This window comes from Sarcophilus harrisii, chromosome 3, assembly GCF_902635505.1.
Source record: "Sarcophilus harrisii chromosome 3, mSarHar1.11, whole genome shotgun sequence".
Lineage (NCBI taxonomy): Eukaryota > Metazoa > Chordata > Mammalia > Dasyuromorphia > Dasyuridae > Sarcophilus > Sarcophilus harrisii.
The window spans coordinates 238162553-238183218 of record NC_045428.1 but is presented as its reverse complement, the minus strand read 5'-3'; the positions used below and the strand labels follow the sequence as shown (position 1 = coordinate 238183218).

At 34.7% G+C, this 20666-nt stretch overlaps 2 protein-coding genes across 7 annotated transcripts in view; one reads left to right on the top strand and one right to left on the bottom strand.

Moving 5' to 3' along the window:
• The window catches only part of USP16 (ubiquitin specific peptidase 16), a 67375-nt gene extending 67138 nt beyond the window's left edge, over nucleotides 1-237 (bottom strand). For 3 of the 4 annotated variants that reach the window (XM_031959252.1, XM_031959253.1, XM_031959255.1), the window contains exon 1: nucleotides 48-237. The gene's annotated coding sequence lies outside the window, so the exon portion shown is untranslated. The remainder of the gene's footprint in view (nucleotides 1-47) is intronic. The other variant, XM_031959254.1, reaches the window with a different exon arrangement.
• Nucleotides 238-390: 153 nt separating this feature from the next.
• The window catches only part of LTN1 (listerin E3 ubiquitin protein ligase 1), an 82403-nt gene continuing 62127 nt past the window's right edge, over nucleotides 391-20666 (top strand). For all 3 annotated transcript variants that reach the window (XM_012544345.2, XM_031959250.1, XM_031959249.1), the window contains exons 1-4: nucleotides 391-679; nucleotides 17219-17422; nucleotides 17952-18050; nucleotides 19584-19814. In XM_012544345.2, the coding sequence (XP_012399799.1) occupies nucleotides 638-679; nucleotides 17219-17422; nucleotides 17952-18050; nucleotides 19584-19814 (576 nt within the window). In that variant the 5' untranslated portion in view covers nucleotides 391-637. The remainder of the gene's footprint in view (nucleotides 680-17218; nucleotides 17423-17951; nucleotides 18051-19583; nucleotides 19815-20666) is intronic.

The following is a 20666-nucleotide window of genomic DNA, read 5'->3' as shown; positions in this document are numbered from 1 at the left end:
CCAAGCCAGCCCAGTGCTGACGTTAAAAATAAATGAATAAAACCCACCACTGCACACTAGGTCCAGAACGTCCCAGGGCAGAAGCTCACGTGGCCAAGGGTAGGGGAGACCTGATCCTAGGAATCTCGGAAGTGACGCATTTCTTTCTTGTCCCTTCATTTCTTCCCCCCCACCCCCACCCCCCAGCTCTATCCCCAATCCCAGCTTCAGCCTCTGGCCCTGCCCCTGCCCCGCTCCCGGACCCATATACCTGTCTAGTCCCTCTACCTGCCCTGGCCCCTCCTAGCTATCCGTCCTTGGGTTTCTATTGGATGAGAATGGTTATTTTGCCTTTGGGCAGGGCTTCACACTATGACGTTTCCGGGGGGGCAAAAGAGAGAAAGATAGGGACCGGGTTTCTAGAGGCTGGGGCAAGGGAGGAGGGAGGAGGGAGGCGGGAGGCGGGAGGCGGGACGCGGGAGGTGGGGGGGGGGAGGGGAAGGGAAGGGAAGAAGGGAAAGGAAAGGGAGGGGAAGGTGTTTTCTTGCTAGCTCTCTTCCGGCGAGCGCTGCGTGCCCGGAAGTCACTCTCCTGGCTGGGTGATTTGGTTCGCGCGAAGTCTGGGTTTCCCGGGGCTTGGAGGACGGTGGCAGATGCCATGGGTGGGAAGAACAAGCAGCGGACGAAGGGGAACCTGAGGGTGAGTAGAGGGGGAGGGCTGGGTGGAGGCGGGGCTCCTGCTTCCGGGAATCCGGAGACGGTTGGGCGCCTGTCCCCTCTAGTCCACTTTGGGTTGTTGCTCCGTCATCCCTAGCGTCCTGTTACCTCTGGAAGGAACTTTAGAGGCCATCTTAGGCCAAAGTCCGCCTTTACAGGAAAATGACACATTCGCAGTCTGTTCCTGTTGCAGGCCTGGGTGGTTTAATTACTGAGAGCTGGTTGCAAGTGAAGGCATAGTCAGTGGCTTAGTTTTCTTTTTCAGACTCCACCCCCTGTTCCTCCCCTGCTCCTCCCTTCTAAATGTGGAAATTGCCCAGATGTTTGCACCTTGATTTCACCTTTCACAACCAAACCCCTGGAAAAGCTTTTGCACTCAATGCTACTTCCCAACAATTCTGCTCAACACCTAGCAGTCCCTACTAATAATTTCTTTGAATCTGCTTTCTCAAAGAGCTTTCCTCGACTTGTTCTGCAGCATTTATATACCCAATCCTTCTGGACACTCTTGTCTTAAGAGATAATAGTCTCCTTGGTTTGCTTTTTAATACTACTACTAATTGCTGGCATTTGTTGTTTTTAAACCTTTTAAAAATTTGCAGAATTTTTAGATTAATTTGATGATCTTATTGACTCTCATAGATTTAATTTTCATCTTTTTTGCTGATGGTTCTTAAATCTTAAATCTCCAGCCCTAACTCTGCTGATATCAGATCCCCCCAATTGACTTTCAGACATCTCAAACTGGATTTTCAATAGATATCTGAAACTCACCATGTTCAGAATTGAACTCCTTATCTTTTCCCCCATATTTTTCTCCCCTTCACTGTTAACTGTTGAGGACACTATCATCCTCTATTCATTCCTCATTCTCTCAGCACCTCCTATCCTACTTCTTAAACTTGAGACGCCATTGGGTCTTGGAACTGAAATTTTTTTTGGGGGGAGAGGTCTCGAACCTATGATTTATTATCAGTAATGATTGATTGTATTATCTATTTTATATATCTGTATGCCTGGGGTGAAAAGGAGTCTCCAATGGAAAAAGTTTAAGAAGCCCTGTCCCATCCTATCTGTTGCAAAGATTTGTGGATTTCATCTTTGCAACATTCCTCTGATAAAGCTTCCTTCTCTTCTCTGACTCTGCCACCCTGATTCAGACCCTCATCACCTCACTCCTGGACTTTGTAAAAGCCTTTTGGTTGGTCTTTCTGCCTGTAATTTCTCCTCTATTTTAACCAAATAACCAAAATAATCAGTTTTTTTCCTCTAGAGCAGGTTAGGGATGTCACTAGCACATGGACACTATTCAGTTAACTTTAAGTGGCTTGTTTTTTATGCTCCAGGATCTATGTAAAAATCCTCTGCCTTTTAAAAAACCTGAGCCTTCCCACCTTGCCAGACTTCTTTTATCTTTTTTTTCTACATGCACTCTGCCATGCAGTGATTACAACTTTTTTGCTGTTCCACAAACAAGACACTCCATCTTTTTACTCTGTGTCTTTAACTTGGCAGTAATTCATGAGGAGGGAGTAATTTCCCTCCTCAACTCTTAACTCCTGACTGCTTTCAAATCTCTGCTAAAGACTCACCTTCTGCAAGAAGCTTTTCCTAATTTGCTGTTTCCTTCTGAGATTATTTCCAATTTAGTTTGTACAAAGTTTGTTTTTGTGGGATTGTTTACATGCCATCTCTTGAGAGTCTGAGGAGTTGGGATTTTTTTGGGAGAGGGCTTTCTTCTTAACCCAGTAATTAACACAATACTGACACTTCAGTGGGTGCTTAACAAATACATGCTTCTTGACTTGACTTCAAATCCATTGCTCCTGCCACAGTGTCACACTGGCTTCTTCCTACCTCTTTTAATAGTTGCTTATCTTTTTTTTTTTTTTGGTGGTTTCTCAAGGTTTTATTCATGGTTATTTCTTCTTTCTCCATTTTTCACTCACTTAGTCTAGGCCATTTAACTTTACAGGTTCAACAATCACTTCTAAGAAGATAATAAGATTTATAAGTAGAAATGGTGGTGGAGATGATGATGTTAATCACTTGTTTTTTAGATGAAGAAACTGTAGTTTAGGTAATTCGAGCCCTGAATGCTAAACTTCTGTCTCCAACTCTTAACGAAATGTTTATCTCTGTTTTACTAATTTGCCAGAAGTAAAATAACAAGAGGATTTCTTGTCTCCCATTTAAATCTGCCATTTGATAGCTAGAATAGGTTCTCTTTGTCAAAAAATAAACTACTTAACTACTTAAAAGTAACTTTCCACTAAAAATAAGTTTGATTCTCAAAAATTATTTAGTGGTTTCAGCAATTATAACTGTTCTTCCATCTGAATTTTAACAAGCTATATCTAAAACATTGTGTATATAGCACTTTGAGAACAGATGATTTACCTTATGTTTTCAGGTATTTTAAATGTCTTAACATAGACATTTCCTTCTGCTTGCTGAAGTTACATTATTTTCTTTTTCATTCCTCATGAAACACCCTGACATGGAGATATCGAATCTGGAAAACAAAGCTAAACTTTAGAAAAAGTTAAGTAGATTCTATTTTAGTCCAGGTTTTTTCCTCCTATTCAGATGACCATTTGACTTTTTTTTTCTTTCCAAACCTTTTTAAACACTACTAATTTTTGTGTTAGTTCACTTACAGAAATGTTTGTGAATCTCAAAAAACCAATTTATAGCATATCAGTCTTTATTTTCCCTTCAGTGAAAAACATTTTTGGAAGCATGAATATGAATTGTTCCCAGTATTTTTATGTAATTTAAGGAGATAGCATAATACAGTGAAAAGAACATATTTGGAAAAGAAACCAGGTTATGAGGATAATTATAGTAGTTTAAACAAGAGAAGATAAGGGCCAGAATTAGAGTGTTGACTTTAAATGGAGAAAAGAAGATGAATGTGAGAGATATGGAAGTAAAATCAACCAGAACTGGTTGCAGATAAGGTTATAAAAGGAGAGGGACAAGAGGGGGTTGCTCAGGAATGATTCTTGAAACTCAGATTCCTGACAAGATTGTGGTACCCAAGCAAAAACCAGGAAGTTTAGAGGAGGGCAGGGGAATTTAATGTTTTGTTTGAATGTGTGCAATTTGAAATGCCTTTCAGATATCCAGGGTCTGTGTAGGACCTATCTTATGAACAAACGCATGTTGACATATTACAAATAAGAGTACACACATAAGAAAAAATTATTTAAATGTAATGTATTTAAAGCTCTTTGCAAACCTTGAGTTGGTATTATTAATATACCCACCACATTGATAACCCAGTGTTTTGGGGTCATCTGAAGTTCCAATTCTTTAGAAACTATTTGTTCCCAGATTCATAGCCCTATAAAATCACCATGAAGCTTTTTCAGTACTTTACTATATACTTTATATCCTCATTGTATGTAAATGTAATGTAAATGCAGATGAAAGTTATCAGATGAATGTGTTAGTGTGTTAGTATTTGGTGAAGGGTGAACATGAGTATAACAAGTAATAAAGTAAAAATCAGTAATCTCTGAAGTTTACTAATCTAATTTTTAATCTCTTAATTTTCTCTAGGGACTTTTATAGTCTTTGTGATCTAACCAATTTTTTCCCCCTTGGAGAGTTCTGTTTCCTTTTCTGGGTCCATATCTTGGGTTTCTCTTTAGCTATAGTATTTCTTCATTATATCAGTATTTTGTTTGCTTGTTTTTTCAACCTCAGTTCAGTTGGAATTTTGTGTTCATGCCAGTCAGCCAGTTCCTCTCTAATATTGTTGAATAGTTCTTTTTTGATATTCTGTTCTCTCTTTCATCTGAATGCTACTTTGCAGAAGATCTAATGTTAAAACTTAATTCTATCTCAAACCAAAGTTTTTGTCTCAGCCTGTTTTTTGTTTCTATTTTGATGGGCTATCCTTAGACTCTAGTTTGAGATTCTTTTGTGGAAATCCTTGATAGACTTCCCCCCTCTGCTAGTCATGTTTACCCAAGGCATAATGGATTCCCTTGTCAACTTCTGTCTGTTTGGTTTTGATTGTTTTTTTTTTTTTTTTTTTTTTTTTTTTTTTTCTATTCTGTATTAAATGAGGTGCTTGTTTTTCTGTTTTGTTTTCTTTATCTTTGATCTTTCTGGGGTCCTTTCAGTTTCCTCCATCATCATTTTGGCCATAGGTCCAACGGTGAATCCACTTCCCATAGAAAACATAGTCTGGCCAGGAAATAAAGAAACAAAGATTTTATGATTTGCTAGACTAGAACAAGTGTATATAGAATAAGTCTGCCAAAGGCAACACAGTTTTAAGATTATTGAAGTTGATTTTCTAGGTATCTGAAAGAAGGAATAATTCAAAAGGCTTGAAAAAAATCACAGACCCTTTTTTTTTGTTTGTTTTTTGTTTTGTAAGAGGGGTTTTTTGGCCACAATAAGGTATTTGGGAAAATGTCAATAATTACTGACTTAAATGCCTAATTTTCCATCTTAATGAAATTTGTACTCACGTTGAAGGAATCTCCAAAGTATGGGATCTTTGTACCTGAAATTCTGCAAGAGATCGTGTCTTTATAGTCACTTGATTGAAAGCATATAGTGAATATAAGATACCTTGAAAGCATATAGTGAATATGAGATACCCATATGTTCATTAGTTATTGGCTGTTTAAAAAAAAGTTTGGGTAGAGGGAAGTGTACATTCTTAAGTGATTTTCTCTAATAAGATATCTCCTGTGAATGTCAAAATATACAAGATTCTTTGAAAGATATGAGTTGTAACTTTATTAAGTGGTTTTCTGAGCAGTATTATTTTATTATTATTTTTTTTAACAAGGTGCCTTTTAATGTTTATGTATGCTTCTGAGATCAAGCCTGGTCTTATAAATTTCATGGAATTCATTTTTGGGTGCTTTTTATTTGTTCTTCCATTGATGTAGTTGTAGCCATTTATATATTTTTTTTCTGATTCTATTTACTTTACTTTTCATCAGTCCATATACATTTTCTCATGATTCTGTATATTCAATGTATTCATATTTATACATTTTATAAAAAAATTTCACAAAACAAATATCTATGCAAAGATTAGGAAAAAATGAAACAATGAATCTTTTACATGCAATTTGTGGATTTTAAAATTTTTTTGTAACAGTTAATGTGATATCAATGCTGTTTCATTTGTCTCTGTACTGAACTTCCTTCTGCTCTATTTTGTGTATTTTGAAAAAAACTTTATGAATACTTTTTTCTTAATCAGCCAATTTGGATTTATTAATCATTTACTATATGCTAGACAAAGTGCTCTGAAACAACAAAGAACAGCAAAAGCAACTCTGAGCCGAATTGTCAAGGGAGGCATAAAATACAGAGATCTTGCCAAAACTGTTTGCCATTTTCATGTAGGTGGTCCCGAGATAGAGTCTAAATTGTAGCAACATACCCTTTAGGTTCAAGTGAGGTTTTATGGATTGCTCATTTTTGTAGATGATTTAGCTCGAATTTGTAGATATAAATATGTTCAAAGATTCAGAACTTGATTTAATTTTAAGAGATCATCTCAGCCAACAACCTCATTGTTTATATATATATATATATATATATATATATATCCACACATACATTTTTTTTTTTTTTTTTTTTTTTACACAATTGAAACATCTGGCCTAAGGTTTTACAATTAGTTGGGGCAGAACCAGGTTTTATAAGTCTTTAAGGCTCCAAATCCCTTGGTTTATGTTCTTTTTTAATCCATTTGCTCCTTTCTTTCTCCTTCCCTCCCTTTCTTTGTTGTTGAATTTATCTGGGTCCGAGAGAAGTAAATTTTGGACCCCACATTTACTATTCTGTATCTCATTTAACTTTCCTTTTTTCTTTGAGAAGTTAGAAATATTATGCTATTTGTGCATATATGTCTAATACTGATATTAATTCGTCTTTTTTATGATATCTTTTAACAAAATATAGTTTCCCTGTTTATCTGTTTTAATGCCTTTTTTTTTTAACTAGCTTTGTTTGAGAATAGGATTATTATTTTTTCCTTTTTTACTAAAGCTGAAGCATAAAAGGTTCTTTTCTAGTCCCTTATTTTAATTATATGTATCTTTCTCTTTCAGGTTTTCTTGTGAATTTATTGTTCAGTTATGTTTCTATCCTCTATCATTTTATGGTAGAGTTCATCCCAATTAGTTTCATAATTATTATTTCTAATTGTGTATTTCTATCCATCCTGTTCTCACACTTATCCTTTTCTTCCTCTACTCACTTAAGAATATGTTTTGCTTCTGACTAATCCCTCTCTTTCTTGATCTCTTCCTCTTATTCCCCCCTTTTTTCTTTAATCCTTTCTTTCTCTTCTTTTTGACTAAGATGTATTTCTTTACCAAATTATGTGTAGTTGTATTCTTCCTTCATTTAACCAGATGAAGCTGTGTGTAGTTCAAATATCATGTTCCTATCTACTATTATTACTTTATTGTATAAACTCCTTTTCAAACACTCAATTTACATAATAGTACTTCTCTTCCCCAATTGCATTTCTCTTCCTTGTCCATCCCATTCCATTTTTCCTTGGAGATCTTCCAAACAGTACAGAGTCACACCTAGCTCCTCTAATTAAACTTTTTTATTCTGAGAGGCTACTAGTATCATCTCCCTGTAAAATAATGTAAGCAGTTTAATTTTTAGTCCCTTGTGATTTTTCTTTCATTTTTTAAATACTTTTCTTGAATCCTATGCTTATATGTCAGATTTTTTATTCAACTTTTTTTCATCAAGAATTTTTGAAAATTATTTCATTAAAGGTCTTAAATTTTCCTCTCTAGTATTATACTCAGTTTTGCTGGATAGGATCTTGTGCGACTCTGAGTCATTCCTCAATACTTTGATTATTTCTGTTTGCATAATTTTCCTTGCATTGGGAGCCTTGAATTTTTCCCAGAAATTTCTATTTTGGAATTCCTTTGAGAATGTGAATTCTTTCAACTTTTACTTTGCCCTCTGTTTCTATCTGAATTACCTGAACAGTTTTTTAAGATTTCTTAAAATGTGTGGTCCAGTCTTTTTTTATGGTTTTCTGGTGAATTGTTAAATCTCTTTGGTTTTTTTTGGTAGGTCACTTTTTCCTATGAAATACTTAAATTTTTTTTCTTGTTTTTTGATTTTATTTTATTATTTCTTGATTTCTTGTGTAATCATTAGCTTCTTCCATCTGGTCAGTTTTAATTTTCACAGTTGTTTTTTCACTAAGATTTTATTCTTTGTGAAGGGAAAGGGACCAATATGTGCCAAAATGTTTGTGGCAGCCCTGTTTGTAGTGGCTAGAAGCTGGAAACTGAGTGGATGCCCATCAATTGGAGAATGGTTGGGTAAATTGTGGTATATGAATGTTATGGAATATTATTGTTCTGTAAGAAATGACCAGCAGGATGAATACAGAGAGGCTTGGAGAGACTTATCCGAATTGATGCTAAGTGAAATGAGCAGAACCAAGAGATCATTATACACTTCAACAACAATACTGTATGAAAATGTAATCTGATGGAAGTGGATTTCTTTGAAAAAGAGACCTAATTCAGTTTCAATTGATCAATGATGGACAGAAGCAACTATACCCAAAGAAAAAACACTGGGAAATGAATGTAAACTGTTTGCATTTTTGTTTTTCTTCCCGGATTATTTTTAACTTCTGAATCCAATTCTCTCTGTGCAACAAGAAAACTGTTTGGATCTGCACACATATATTGTATCTAGAATATACTATAATTTATTTAACATGTATAGGACTGCTTGCCATCTAGGGGAGGGTGGGAGGGAAAAATCGGAATAGAAGTGAGTGCAAGGGATAATGTTGTAAAAAAAATTACCCTGGCATGGATTCTGTCAATAAAAAGTTACTATAATTAAAAAAAAAAAAAAAAGATTTTATTCTTTGTTTCAGGCAGTTCTTATATATATATATATTTTTTTTTTCTTTAATTCTTTTCTCTTCTCCCATTTTTTCCTCTTCTGAGAATCCTCAACAGATTTTTAAAAATCTTAAAATTTCTTCTTTAACTCTTGCTTTACTTCTTCTAGCAATTCTTGTTGGATTTGCATCCTAGCCATATTTTTTCTTTGAGACTTTGTTTATAATTGTTTTTGATTAACTTTCTAATTCTGTATTTATGTCTTGAGTTTGGACCTTATGTTCATATTGATCTCTATATATTTAGGAGGATATTTGGCCTGAACTCTCATTTTATATCTTTCTGCTCTTTTCACAGTTCTAGGTGGGGATATGCTAACTTGGAAGTGCCTTGAATGCTATAATTGAGCAGTAAACCTTCTTGGGCTGAGCTGTGTGCTAGTTCTTGACCCTGGTTTAGCCATATTGACTTGTTTCTGGTTCAGAGTTTCAATAGATTGTTGCTTAACTTTACTTCTTGGCCTGTTGTGTGCTCTTTAGATTTATAGCAGTTGAATTGCTGGCTCCTGTATGGCCTGGGACTCTGCTGTGCTCAGGCCATTGAAGCCACTCCCCCTTACTTTTTGCTACTTGGAATTTGTTACCCTGCTCAGTGCAGCTGGAGGGCCCTGCCCTTCCTAAATTGTGGGTGATAGGACTACTTGAATGTTACCCATGCCTATACCTAATGCTTACTCAAGGATCTCCTGATATCATTTTCTGATGCTCTGTTTCAGTCTCTGGGTTGTTGGAATACTCCCTGCAACAACCCAAGCTCTAGTTTGATTTCCCTTCTCCTGAAAAATGACTCACTGTGACTTTTTAGCTTCACTTAAGAATTTAATCTGGTACCTTCTCTAGATTTATGTCTAGGATGTTTGGGGAGAGAATTTGATCTTAGCCTTTCTCACTCCATGGCTCTCCCCCTGTGCCTCTTCTCCCTTCTTTATGTAATCAAATCTATTATTTTGTTTCCTTCTATTGAATAGTTTTATTTTTTTCTGGTAACTCCGACATGTTGATGTTTTCTTGGGTTATTGAAAGTGTTATTCCAAGATCTTCAGGGACAGTCTGGGGACCTGTAAGCTTTTAGTATTCCCAAAGAGTCTGATCCAGGGCACAGTCTAATGGCTGCCTCCATATTCTGAGCTCTGTAAGTTGTAATGGGCTGAGGTTTGAGTTGATGCACTGAGATCCCAAGTACGTGAGGCTAAATAGTAATTGGGCTATACTCTATTAATATACATGATTGGATAAAGAATGGTCCCTGCCCACTCTCCGTGCAAGTCCTGATGTGTTGTATAGGAAATGACGATTTTGGTGGGTGGAGGCAGAGAGAGAGAGAGAGAGAGAGAGAGAGAGGAAGAGAAGCTGGGAGAGATTGGGCCTGGTTTCCAGACTCCGAGATGCTGGTTGTGTGGCTGCTGGTCGAGCTAGCTTCTTGACTCAGCTGCACACATTGTTATCGCCGATTCTCTTCCACCTCCTATCCTTCTTCACTGAGAATAAAGACTGACGATTTTCCCCTAACCTGAATTCCTGACTCCTGTCGATTTAAAAATACACTATCTTCACACTGACCTGAATTTGGATCCATGCAAGAACAGATTGCTTCCAGAATCTGTCCCCATTAACTGCATGGAAAGTTTTGTTGGTTCAAAGTGATAGAATTGTAGACTATTCTTTGATCTGAGTTTCTGCCTTGATTATTCCTCTGCAAACTGGGTTAAATGGCAGAAGTAAGACTGCTCAGAGTTTGGAGTTTGAGTGACATCACTGCTGCTATTGTCTTCTGAACTTCCTCCTTCCTCAGTAATATTCCCTACAGGGGAATGTCATTACTGTGCTCTTATCACATGTATATTTGGGACTGGATAGTATGTCACAAGGCTGCCATTTGGCTCTTTTCCTTGTTGCTGTACCCGCAGTGTGGATCTGAAGGTTTCCCAATAATGATTCTGAGATTTTTTTCTGCTGCTGTGCAGCCTCTCCCTAGTCATTAGATTTTGTCCTGTGTTTCTATCCCTGTCCCCAGCAACTGTAGACCTTTTTGTCTGTTTCCTTTTGCCAGATTGGGCTTGCCAAATGGAAGGAATCATTAACTTTTTCTGGATTTCTCCATTAAGGTTTGGTCTGACTAGTACATTGTTGTGGAGTTGTGAACTGATCCATTCATCCTGGAGAGAATTTGGAACTATGCTCAAAGGGCTATCAAACACCCTTTGACCCAGCAGTGTTTCTACTGGTCTCATGTCCCAAAGAGATCTTCAAGGAGGGAAAGGGACCCACATGTGCAAAAATGTTTGTGGCAATCCTTTTTGGTAGTGCAAGAAATTGGAAATTGAATGGATGTCCATCAGTTGAAGAATGGATTAATAAATTGTGGAATATGAATGTTATAGAATATTATTGTTCTGTAAGAAACAATCAGGAGGATTTTAGAGAGGCCTGGAGAAACTTGCATGAACTGATGCTAAATGAAATGAGCAGAAACAGGAGATCATCGTATACAACAAAAAGATTATATGATGATCAATTCTTTTTTTTTTTTTAATAGCTTTTTATATACAAACATGTATGCATGGGTAATTTTTCAACATTGTCCCTTTGAATCACTTGAATTCCAGCTTTTCCCCTCCTTCCCCCACTCCCTCCCCTAGATGGCAGCAGGTAGGTACCATTCAGGTTAAATATATTAAAGTATATGTTAAATACAATATATGTATACATATTTATACAGTTATCTTGTTGCACAAGAAAGATTGGATTTAGAAAGAAGGTAAAAATAACCTGAGAAGAAAAAAGCAAAAAGGCAAGCAAATAGTAACAGAAAGAGTGGGAATATTTTGTTGTAGTCCATACTCATTTCCCAGTGTTCTTTCTCCAGGTGTAGCTGGTGTGTTCATTACAGATCAATTGGAACTGATTTGGATCCTCTCATTGTTGAAGAGAGCCATATCCATCAGAATTATGATGATCAATTCTGATGGATGTGGCTCTTCTCAATGAGACGATTCAGGCCAGTTCCAATGATCCTATGATCATGAGAGCTATCTGAACCCAGAAAGAGGACGGTGGGAACTGAATGTGGACTACAACATAGTATTTTCATTTCTTTTGTTGTTTGCTTGAATTTTATTTTCTTTCTCATTTTTTTCTCTTTGATCTTTTTTTCTTATGCAGCAAGGTAATTGTATAAATATGTAATGTATGCCTATATTGGATTTACAAACATTTTTACCATTTTTTAAATTATTATAGCTTTTTATTTACAAGATATATGCATAGGTAATTTTTCAGCATTGACAGTTGCAAATTCTTTTATTCCTACTTTTTCCCTCCTTCCCCCCACCCCTTCCCCCAGATGGCAGGTTGACCAATATATACCTTTTTTTTTTTTTTTTTTTTTTAAAGATTTGGTCTGATGCATTTTAAGAGATATTTGGAGGAGTTGTGGGTATTAACTCAGCTGCATTGCTTCCTTCTACTTTGTCATTCTTTGCCCTGTCTCTTGTTTTTTCATTTCTTTGAGGATTCCTCCCTCCCTCCCCTCACCCCCAGAACATTTTTATTTTGAGGATTTTACTAGTTTGTTCTTTTTAAATATTTCTATTATGGTTTTTAAGAGAAATTGTGAGGATCTAGGGAAGTTGTCTTAAATACTCCTCATTCTTTTATTTTCCCTACGAGTCTAGCAGAAGAGAGTTTCAGAAAGGAAAGAATGATGATTAGCTGTGTCAAATGATTGCTTTAGACACATTAATAAAGAGGAATGAAAATAAAATTTATTTTTGCTGAAAAGAATGTATAAGTCTCTTATGCACAAACCAATTAGATCATCTTACACTAGTTGGTGTTTATTTATTTATTTATTTTCAATTTTACAAGTATTTACTAAGTACTAAAAAGAGAGAAGGGGGTGCCAAGCATGCTACAAATTCAACTGGGCTACAAATTGTACTGAATGTTAAGTGGAGGAAATATGGTGGGTTTTCCCCCTACTTTGACTTTCCTTACCAGTAAAGAGGCCCTAACAAGCTCCTTTCTGCTTAATTCTTTGGTATTATAAATATTTGAGATACTATGGAAATATATAATGGAAAAAAGGGATATTTTTCTTTTTCTTTTTTTAGTATTTAATTTATTTTTCCCAGTTACATGTAAAACAACTTTTTTTTGTTATATATGTACATTCATTTTTTTTTTTTTTTTTTTTTTTTTTTTTACCATATGAGTCCATTGGGAGAGAAAATCAGAACAAAAGGGAAAAAAATGAGGGGGAAAAAAGGTAAAAAAAGTATACATAGTATGTTGATTTACATTCAGTCTCCATAATTCTCTCTCTGGATGTGTGGATAGTGTTTTTCATCCAAAGTTTATTGGGATTGCCTTGGATCACGGAACCACTGAGAAGAACCAAGTCTGTCATAGTTGGATCTATTTCTTTGATAAGAAAAGTGAGTGAAAAGTTATTGTGAATATTATATGGGATAGTGTTTCTACATATGATTTACTGGAGTACTATCCAAAAGCACTATAAGAATGCTCTTTATTCATAATAAGATGTATTTGCAGTTCTGAGATTCTGGTTCCTAGTTTTTTCCATTGTATAACAGGAAATCATGTTTCTCATAAGATGTGAGCATTGCAGTCTGATGTTTTTTTCTTAAGTGAATAAAGAGCATATATAATGGATGTTTAAAATAAAAGCTTACATACCAGGTTAAACCTGTCTTTCAGATATTTAACTAGCAAGATTTTTTGGACATACATGGTATTTAGAGTTTTTTTAGTGGTTATTAGAAGAATTGCAAAAAGAAGTGAAATAAAATATCAGGGACTTGCTGTTGAGGAATTTATAGAGAAAGACAGTCAATTTTTAAAAATAATTTTTTATTACTATTTCATCACCAAGTTTTTATTTCTATCACCATAGTACCCTTGTCTCTCTTCCACTCATTTACCCAGACAGTCATCCTAGATGACAAATAGTACTTTAGAGAAAGAGAAAAAAGTCAGTACAACTTCAGTCAGTTGAAAACTTGGGCAGTGTGTATCATCTGGAAACTTAGCATCTCTAAGGAATAGTGGGGGGTGAATGAAAAATATTTAAAAACTCATTGTCATAATTGGAAGGATACTTAAATAGCATATGGTCCAAACCCTTTCCCTTTTTTAGATGATGAAAATGAGATTTATAAACAAATTTACATAAACACAAGTGATAATAATGATGGCTTTTCTTTTCTTTTTTTTTTTTTTTTCATTAATTATAACTTTTTATTGACAGAACCCATGCCTGGGTAATTTTTTTACAACATTATCCTTTGCACTTACTTCTATTCTGACTTTTCCCCTCCCTCCACCCCCTCTCCCAGATGGCAAGCAGTTCTATACATGTTAAATATGTCACAGTATATCCTAGATACAATATATGTGTGCAGAACTGAACAGTTCTCTTGTTGCACAGGGAGAATTGGATTCAGAAGGTAAAAATAATCTGGGAAGAATCAAAATGCAAACAGTTTACATTCATTTCTCCATGTTCTTTGGGTGTAGCTGCTTCTGTCCCTCGTTGATCAGAAACTGAGTTAGATCTTCTCTTTGTCAAAGAAATCCACTTCCATCAGAATACATCCTCATACAGTATCGTTGTTGAGGTTTATAATGATCTCCTGGTTCTGCTCATTTCACTTAGAAATAATGATGCCTTTTTAGTTGCATCAAGATACTTTATGAGAACTAAGTAATCAGTAGTCTGGAAGATTCAAGAAAATGTTTTTGGAGTACTATGGAACAAATTTATAAAAACAAATTTAGGTTTCTTTATGTGAGCTAACTTTAAGGTTCATTTCTGACATTTTTGCCATCTAAGCAAAATTCACTAAGCTCTCAGTGGCCTTTTGAACTAGATAAATATTTTGTGCTTTGGAAACTGGGAAGCAAATTTGTTTCCTTAATGAAAAAAGACAGGAATTCTTTTATTTTTTTATTTTTTCTATTTACTTTTTTTTTTTTTTTAATTATAACTTTTTATTGACAGAACCCATGCCTGGGTAATTTTTTACAACATTACCCCTTGCATTCACTTCTGTTCTGACTTTTCCCCTCCTTCCCTCTACCCCCTCCCCCAGATGGCAAACAGGTCCTATACACGTTAAATATGGCACAGTATATCCTAGATACAATATATGTGGATAGGCATTCTTTTTAAATTTTTTTTTTGTTTTTTTGTTAAATATTGTAAAATATTTGTTAAATAATATTTCCCAAATACATGAAAATTTTTTTACATTTTTTAAAATTTGCATTTCAAATTCTCACCTTCCTGTCTCTCCTCCCTGTCTAGTGAGAAAGCAAACAAGATGATATTGATTATACATATGAAATCATGTAAGATATATTTCCATAAAAGCTATGTTATTTCTCTCCTTTCTCCCTCTCCTTTCCTCCTTCCTCCCCCTCCCCGCCAATGCAAGAAAAAGAAAGTGAAAAAAGATCAACTTCAGTTTGCACTCAGAATTCATCACTTCTCTCTCTGGAGGTGTAGATAGCATTTTTCATTAGGAGTCCTTAGGAATTATATTAAATCTTTGTCTTGATCAGAGTAGCTGTTTTTTTTTTTTCACAGTAATCACAGTAATTAATCATTGCTGCAATATTGCTGTTACTGTGTACAATGTTCTTGTTCTTCTCATTTCATTTTGCATCAATTTGTATAAATTTCAAAGTTTTTTTCTGAAACAGTCCCTCTTGAAATTTATTGTAATACATAAATATAGTAGTATTTTATCACATCACAACTAGTAGAGCCTTTTCCCAATTGATGGGCAACTCTTTAAGAATCTTTGCCACCACAAAAAAATGCTCTGAAAATTTTTGTATATATTAGTCCTTTTCATTTTCCTTTGATTTCTTTGGGATGCAGAATCTAGTCTTGCTGGATCAAAGGGTGGTATATATAGTCTTATAGCTCTTTGGGCATAATTCTAAATTGTTCTTTAGAATGATTGGTCTAGTTTATAATTCCACCAATAATGAATTGGGCCTCCCTATTTTTACACATTCCTTTTACCAGTTTTTCATTTTTCTTTTTTATCATGTTAGCCCTTCTGGTAGATGGGAAGTAGTATCTCAGAGTTGTTAATTTGCATATTTTAAATAATGATTTAGAGCATTTTTTCATGTGATTATTGATAGTTTTGATTTTATCTTTGGAAAACTGCTGATTATATTCTTTGACCACTTATAAATTTGGGGGAATGGCTTTTAATTTTTAAAAAACTGGCTCAGTTCCCTATATAGTTGAGAAATAAGACCTTGAGAGAAACTTGTTATAAATTTTTTTCTTAGATTCCTATTTTCCTTCTAATTTTTACTGCATTTTATAAAAAACCTTTTTTATTTCATGTAATCAGAATTATCTATTTTGGTTCCCATGATCTCTCCCTTGTTTGGTCACAAACTCTTTTCCTTATTCATAGATGATAGGTTCATTTTTCTATTCTTCCCTAACTAATTATCCCCTGTGTCTAAATCATTTACTTGTTTGACTCCTCAAAATAGGATGTGAGTTAGCTTGTCTAGTTTCCTCCAAATTGATCCCCAGTTTTCCCAACAATTTTTGTTAAATGGTGAGTTCTTGCTCTCAAAGCTTGGATTTTTGAGTTTATCAATATTGTCATATTATTATGAGTATTTTACTGTTGTATATTTTGTTCTTAACGTATTCCACTGATCTGCTACTTAATTTCTTAGCCATACTAGATTATTTTCATAGTTAATGCTTTTTAACATAGTTTGAAATACCTGTATTGCTAGGCTGAGATAGACCATTCTATAGATGAATGATTGATGTCCTAAATCTGACTAAAAAAATTTCTCAGATGAAAATGTACTGTGCTAACTAACCAAAAAACAATACCACAAGTCCGTGAGACATTGTATTGCAACTAAATTTATTACAAGAGAAATGAACTTGCATGTGGAACTCTAAGCCAAGCAAAGAACTCACCATACAAAAAGAAGCTTTTGCATATTTATGAAATTTTGACAAAACAAGGAGAAACATTTCTACTTAATGGGAATGGCAGAAGAGAAAAAAACTTTTTTTTCCTGAGGCACTTGGAGTTAAGTGACTTGCCCAAGTTCACACAGGTAGTGTTATGTGTCTTGAGATCAGATTTGAACTCGGGTCCTCCTGACTTCAGGGTTGGTGCTCCATCCACTATGCCACCTAGCTGCCCCTGAAGAGAAATCATGAATGATTAAGGTGGCAAAAGCAGTATTTTTCCCCCTTCCAAACTATACTGGACTTTGAAGATAGGATAATCTGCTTATCTACCAGAGTGCCAGCTGCAAAAGCAGTTTCCCAGTCTAGTGAAGACCGACTGGTGCCTATCTTGAATCCAATTTGAAGCTCAGAACAGACTTCATTCTTGATATATACAGGGCCTCCTGCCTACTCTAGTGTTTCTGGAAAATACAGCAACTCAAAAGACAAATTTTGGAGACCTTTAGCAACTATGAAAACAATTTAAAGGAATTTATTAGGTCTTACAGATAATTCTTTGATTTATTTTCTTTGCTTTTCATCAGCCCTCAAGCAGTGGCCGTGCTGCAGAACTCCTAGCAAAAGAACGTGGAACAGTACCTGGATTTATTGGTTTTGGTACATCTCAGAGTGACCTAGGCTATGTACCCGCTGTACAAGGAGCAGATGAAATAGACAGCCTGGTGGATTCTGATTTCCGGATGGTCCTACGAAAACTTTCCAAGAAAGATGTCACAACAAAATTAAAAGCAAGTTTATTTCTTTACCTAAGAATTTAGTCAAGAAAGCCTGTTTATTAAAATAGTATTTCATTAGAAGAGTCAAAAACATATATTCTTATGTTAGTTATGTTATTTATAAGGAAAATTAGATGAGTATTACATAGTGGTTTTTTTTTTTTGAAGCACAAACTTTAGAAACATAGTAGCCAGTTCTGCCTCCAGGTGATTAATTAATTTCTTTAGAACTTTGACTACTTTGATACATATTAGGAAAAATAATGTGAATTTAAATTATTTTAAGATGATTTAATAAAATGTCAAAATTTCCTAAATAAAAATATATTACCCTGTAAGGGATTGTCTTCAGTATTTCCAAGTGACAGAGATGAAAATTAGAATAGATAACTTCCATTTACATGATAGCTTCCATTTACATTTTTAAAACTTTTTGCCAAACTGAATAAAATAAATGTGACAAGTATACTGTGGAGGTCTTTTGCTACTCTTGTTTCTGCAGAATATTAGTAACATTGTATATATTAACATTTTGCATTAGGCTATGCAAGAATTTGGGACAATGTGCGATATAAGAGATGCAGAGATTGTAAAAGGTGTTCTTCCATATTGGCCAAGAATTTATTGCAAAATATCTCTTGTAAGTACTAAAATACTTTTTTGTTTTAAAATTACTGTTTTGTTGCAGTAAGAATGCAGTTAAATTTGTATGATCTTCCTTTGATGAGGTTTTGAAAAGAACAGTAATTTTTTTTTAATTAATTTTTTTTTATTTACAATATGTATGCATGGGTAATTTTTCAGCATTGACCCTTGCAAAACCTTCTGTTCCAACTTTTCCCCTCCTTCTCTCCACCCCCTCCCCTAGATAGCAGGTAGACCAATACATGTTAAATATGTTAAAGTATATGTTAAATACAATATATATATACATATCCATATTTATTTTGCTTCACAAGAAAAATCGGATTTAGAAATAAGGTAAAAATGACCTGAGAAGGAAATCAAAAATGCAAGTGGACAAAAACAGAGGGAGTGGAAATGCTATGTTGTAGTTCTTTCGCTGGGTGTAGCTGGTTCTATTCATTATTGAACTAATGGAACTGATTTGGTTCATCTCATTGTTGAAGTATATAATGATCTGGTTCTGTTCATTTCACTCAGCATCAGTTCATGTAAGTCTCTGCAGGCCTTTCTGAAATCCTGCTGTTCATTTCTTACAGAACAATAATATTCCATAGCATTCATATACCATAATTTACCCAACCATTCTCCAGTTGATGGGCATCCATCCACTCAGTTTCCAGTTTCTAGCCACTACAAAGAGGGCTGCCACAAACATTCTTGCACATATACAGGTTCATTTCCCTTCTTTAATATCTCTTTGGGATATAAAAGCCCAATAGTAACACTGCTGGATCAAAGGGTATGCACAGTTTGATAACTTTTTCAGCATAGTTCCAAATTGCTCTCCAGAAGGGTTGGATGCATTCACAGTTCCACCAACAATGTATCAGTGTCCCAGTTTTCCCACATCCCCTCCAACATTCAGCTTTATCTTTTCCTGTCATCCTAGCCAGTCTGAGAGGTGTGTAGTGGTATCTCAGCATTGTTTTAATTTAAGAACAGTAAATTCTAAGGAACTTTGTGAAAGCAAAGTAAAAAAAAAGCCTGTGCTGCAGAGAGAGACTGGGGACTATATATTTATAGCTGTTTTTTTTTTTTTTTTAACATTTTAGATCCTAATTACGGACTTATACAAATACTGTCTAATCTTTTTTTTTTTTTTTTTAAACATTTTAGATCCTAATTACGGACTTATACAAATACTGTCTCATTTTTAAAGTTACTTATTCTGAATCATTATTTGTTTAGTTTTTAAGATAAGAGAAATAAAATATTAAATTGGTTTCTTATGCAAGTCTTCCAATAAATTGGATTCAGAAGCAATTGTTTTTTAAGCTGAGGCTATACAACATCTAGTACCTTTATTTGAAAAGTGAAAAATTCAGACAAAAACATGTACTTCCCAAGTAAGATCATAAAATCTTGGTTATTTTTTACTGGTGTTTGAAAAGAAATAAATCTAATCATATGTCAAATTGTGCATGTAGTTATATTCTTAGGAGGATGAGGCAATTATGTTTTTTAACAATATTTGTATTTTCAATAGGATTATGACCGTCGAGTTCGAGAAGCCACACAAATAGCTTTTGAAAAACTTGTCCTAAAAGTAAAGAAACATTTGGCACCTCATTTAAAAAGTCTTATGGGATATTGGCTAATAGCGCAATGTGATACTTTTGCCCCAGCTGCAATTGCGGCAAAAATAGCATTTGAAGCAGCTTTCCCTCCAAGCAAGCAGTCCGAAGCATTAGTGTTTTGTAAAGATGAAATTATTAATGTAAGTTAAAAAAAATTTATATTTCTATTAAAGTGTGTGTGTTATGTCTGGGTGTCTATCTGTATCTTGTGTCTGTGTCTTGTGACTTTATTGGTGTAGAGAACTTCTGGTAAGAATACTCCCTTAAGTAATGAAGATGGGCAGCTGCTTAATTACTTGGGGGCATTGAGAGGCTAAGATATAGAATCATAAATTTAGAATTAAAAGGGATCATATAAATCATTGTCAACCTTCTGATTTTAGAGTTGAGAAAAATGAGGGCAAAAGAAGTAAAATACAAGAAGACAGAGATAGTTTGTATCAAAGGTTGGGGTTGAAACCAAGTGTTCTGACTGTCAAGGCTTTCTGTCAACTTTGTATTTATTTGTAATTCAATTCAGTAATCGTTTCATGAAGTCATTAGTATATGTTGTCCTAGGCATTTTGGATATAAAAACAAAAATTAAAAAAAAAAACCATTATTAAATTTACAGTTTAATATGGGATCAGCAAAATATTTCTTCAAAAAAGCAGTTTGAGGATAGAAAGATCATTAATAACTAGGGGAACTTGGTAAAACTGCTTGAAAGCAGTGTATCTACCCTTGATCCTTAAAGGAAGATACAGAGAAGTGGAAGTAAGGTTTGGGGGGAAGAAGTACATTCCAGATATAGGAAGATACTTGTTTAAATGTGTAGAATTAGAAAATGTAATGTTTTACTTGCTCTGGGAAAAATGTGTTTTGTTTGGAAAATAGAAAGCACAAGAAAGTGGTACCTAAACTGACCCTGAAAAAAAGGTAATGATTCTAGAATTGAAAGTAAAGAGGAGAAATACATTTTAGATTTGGGGGAAGATAGCTTTATATGAACC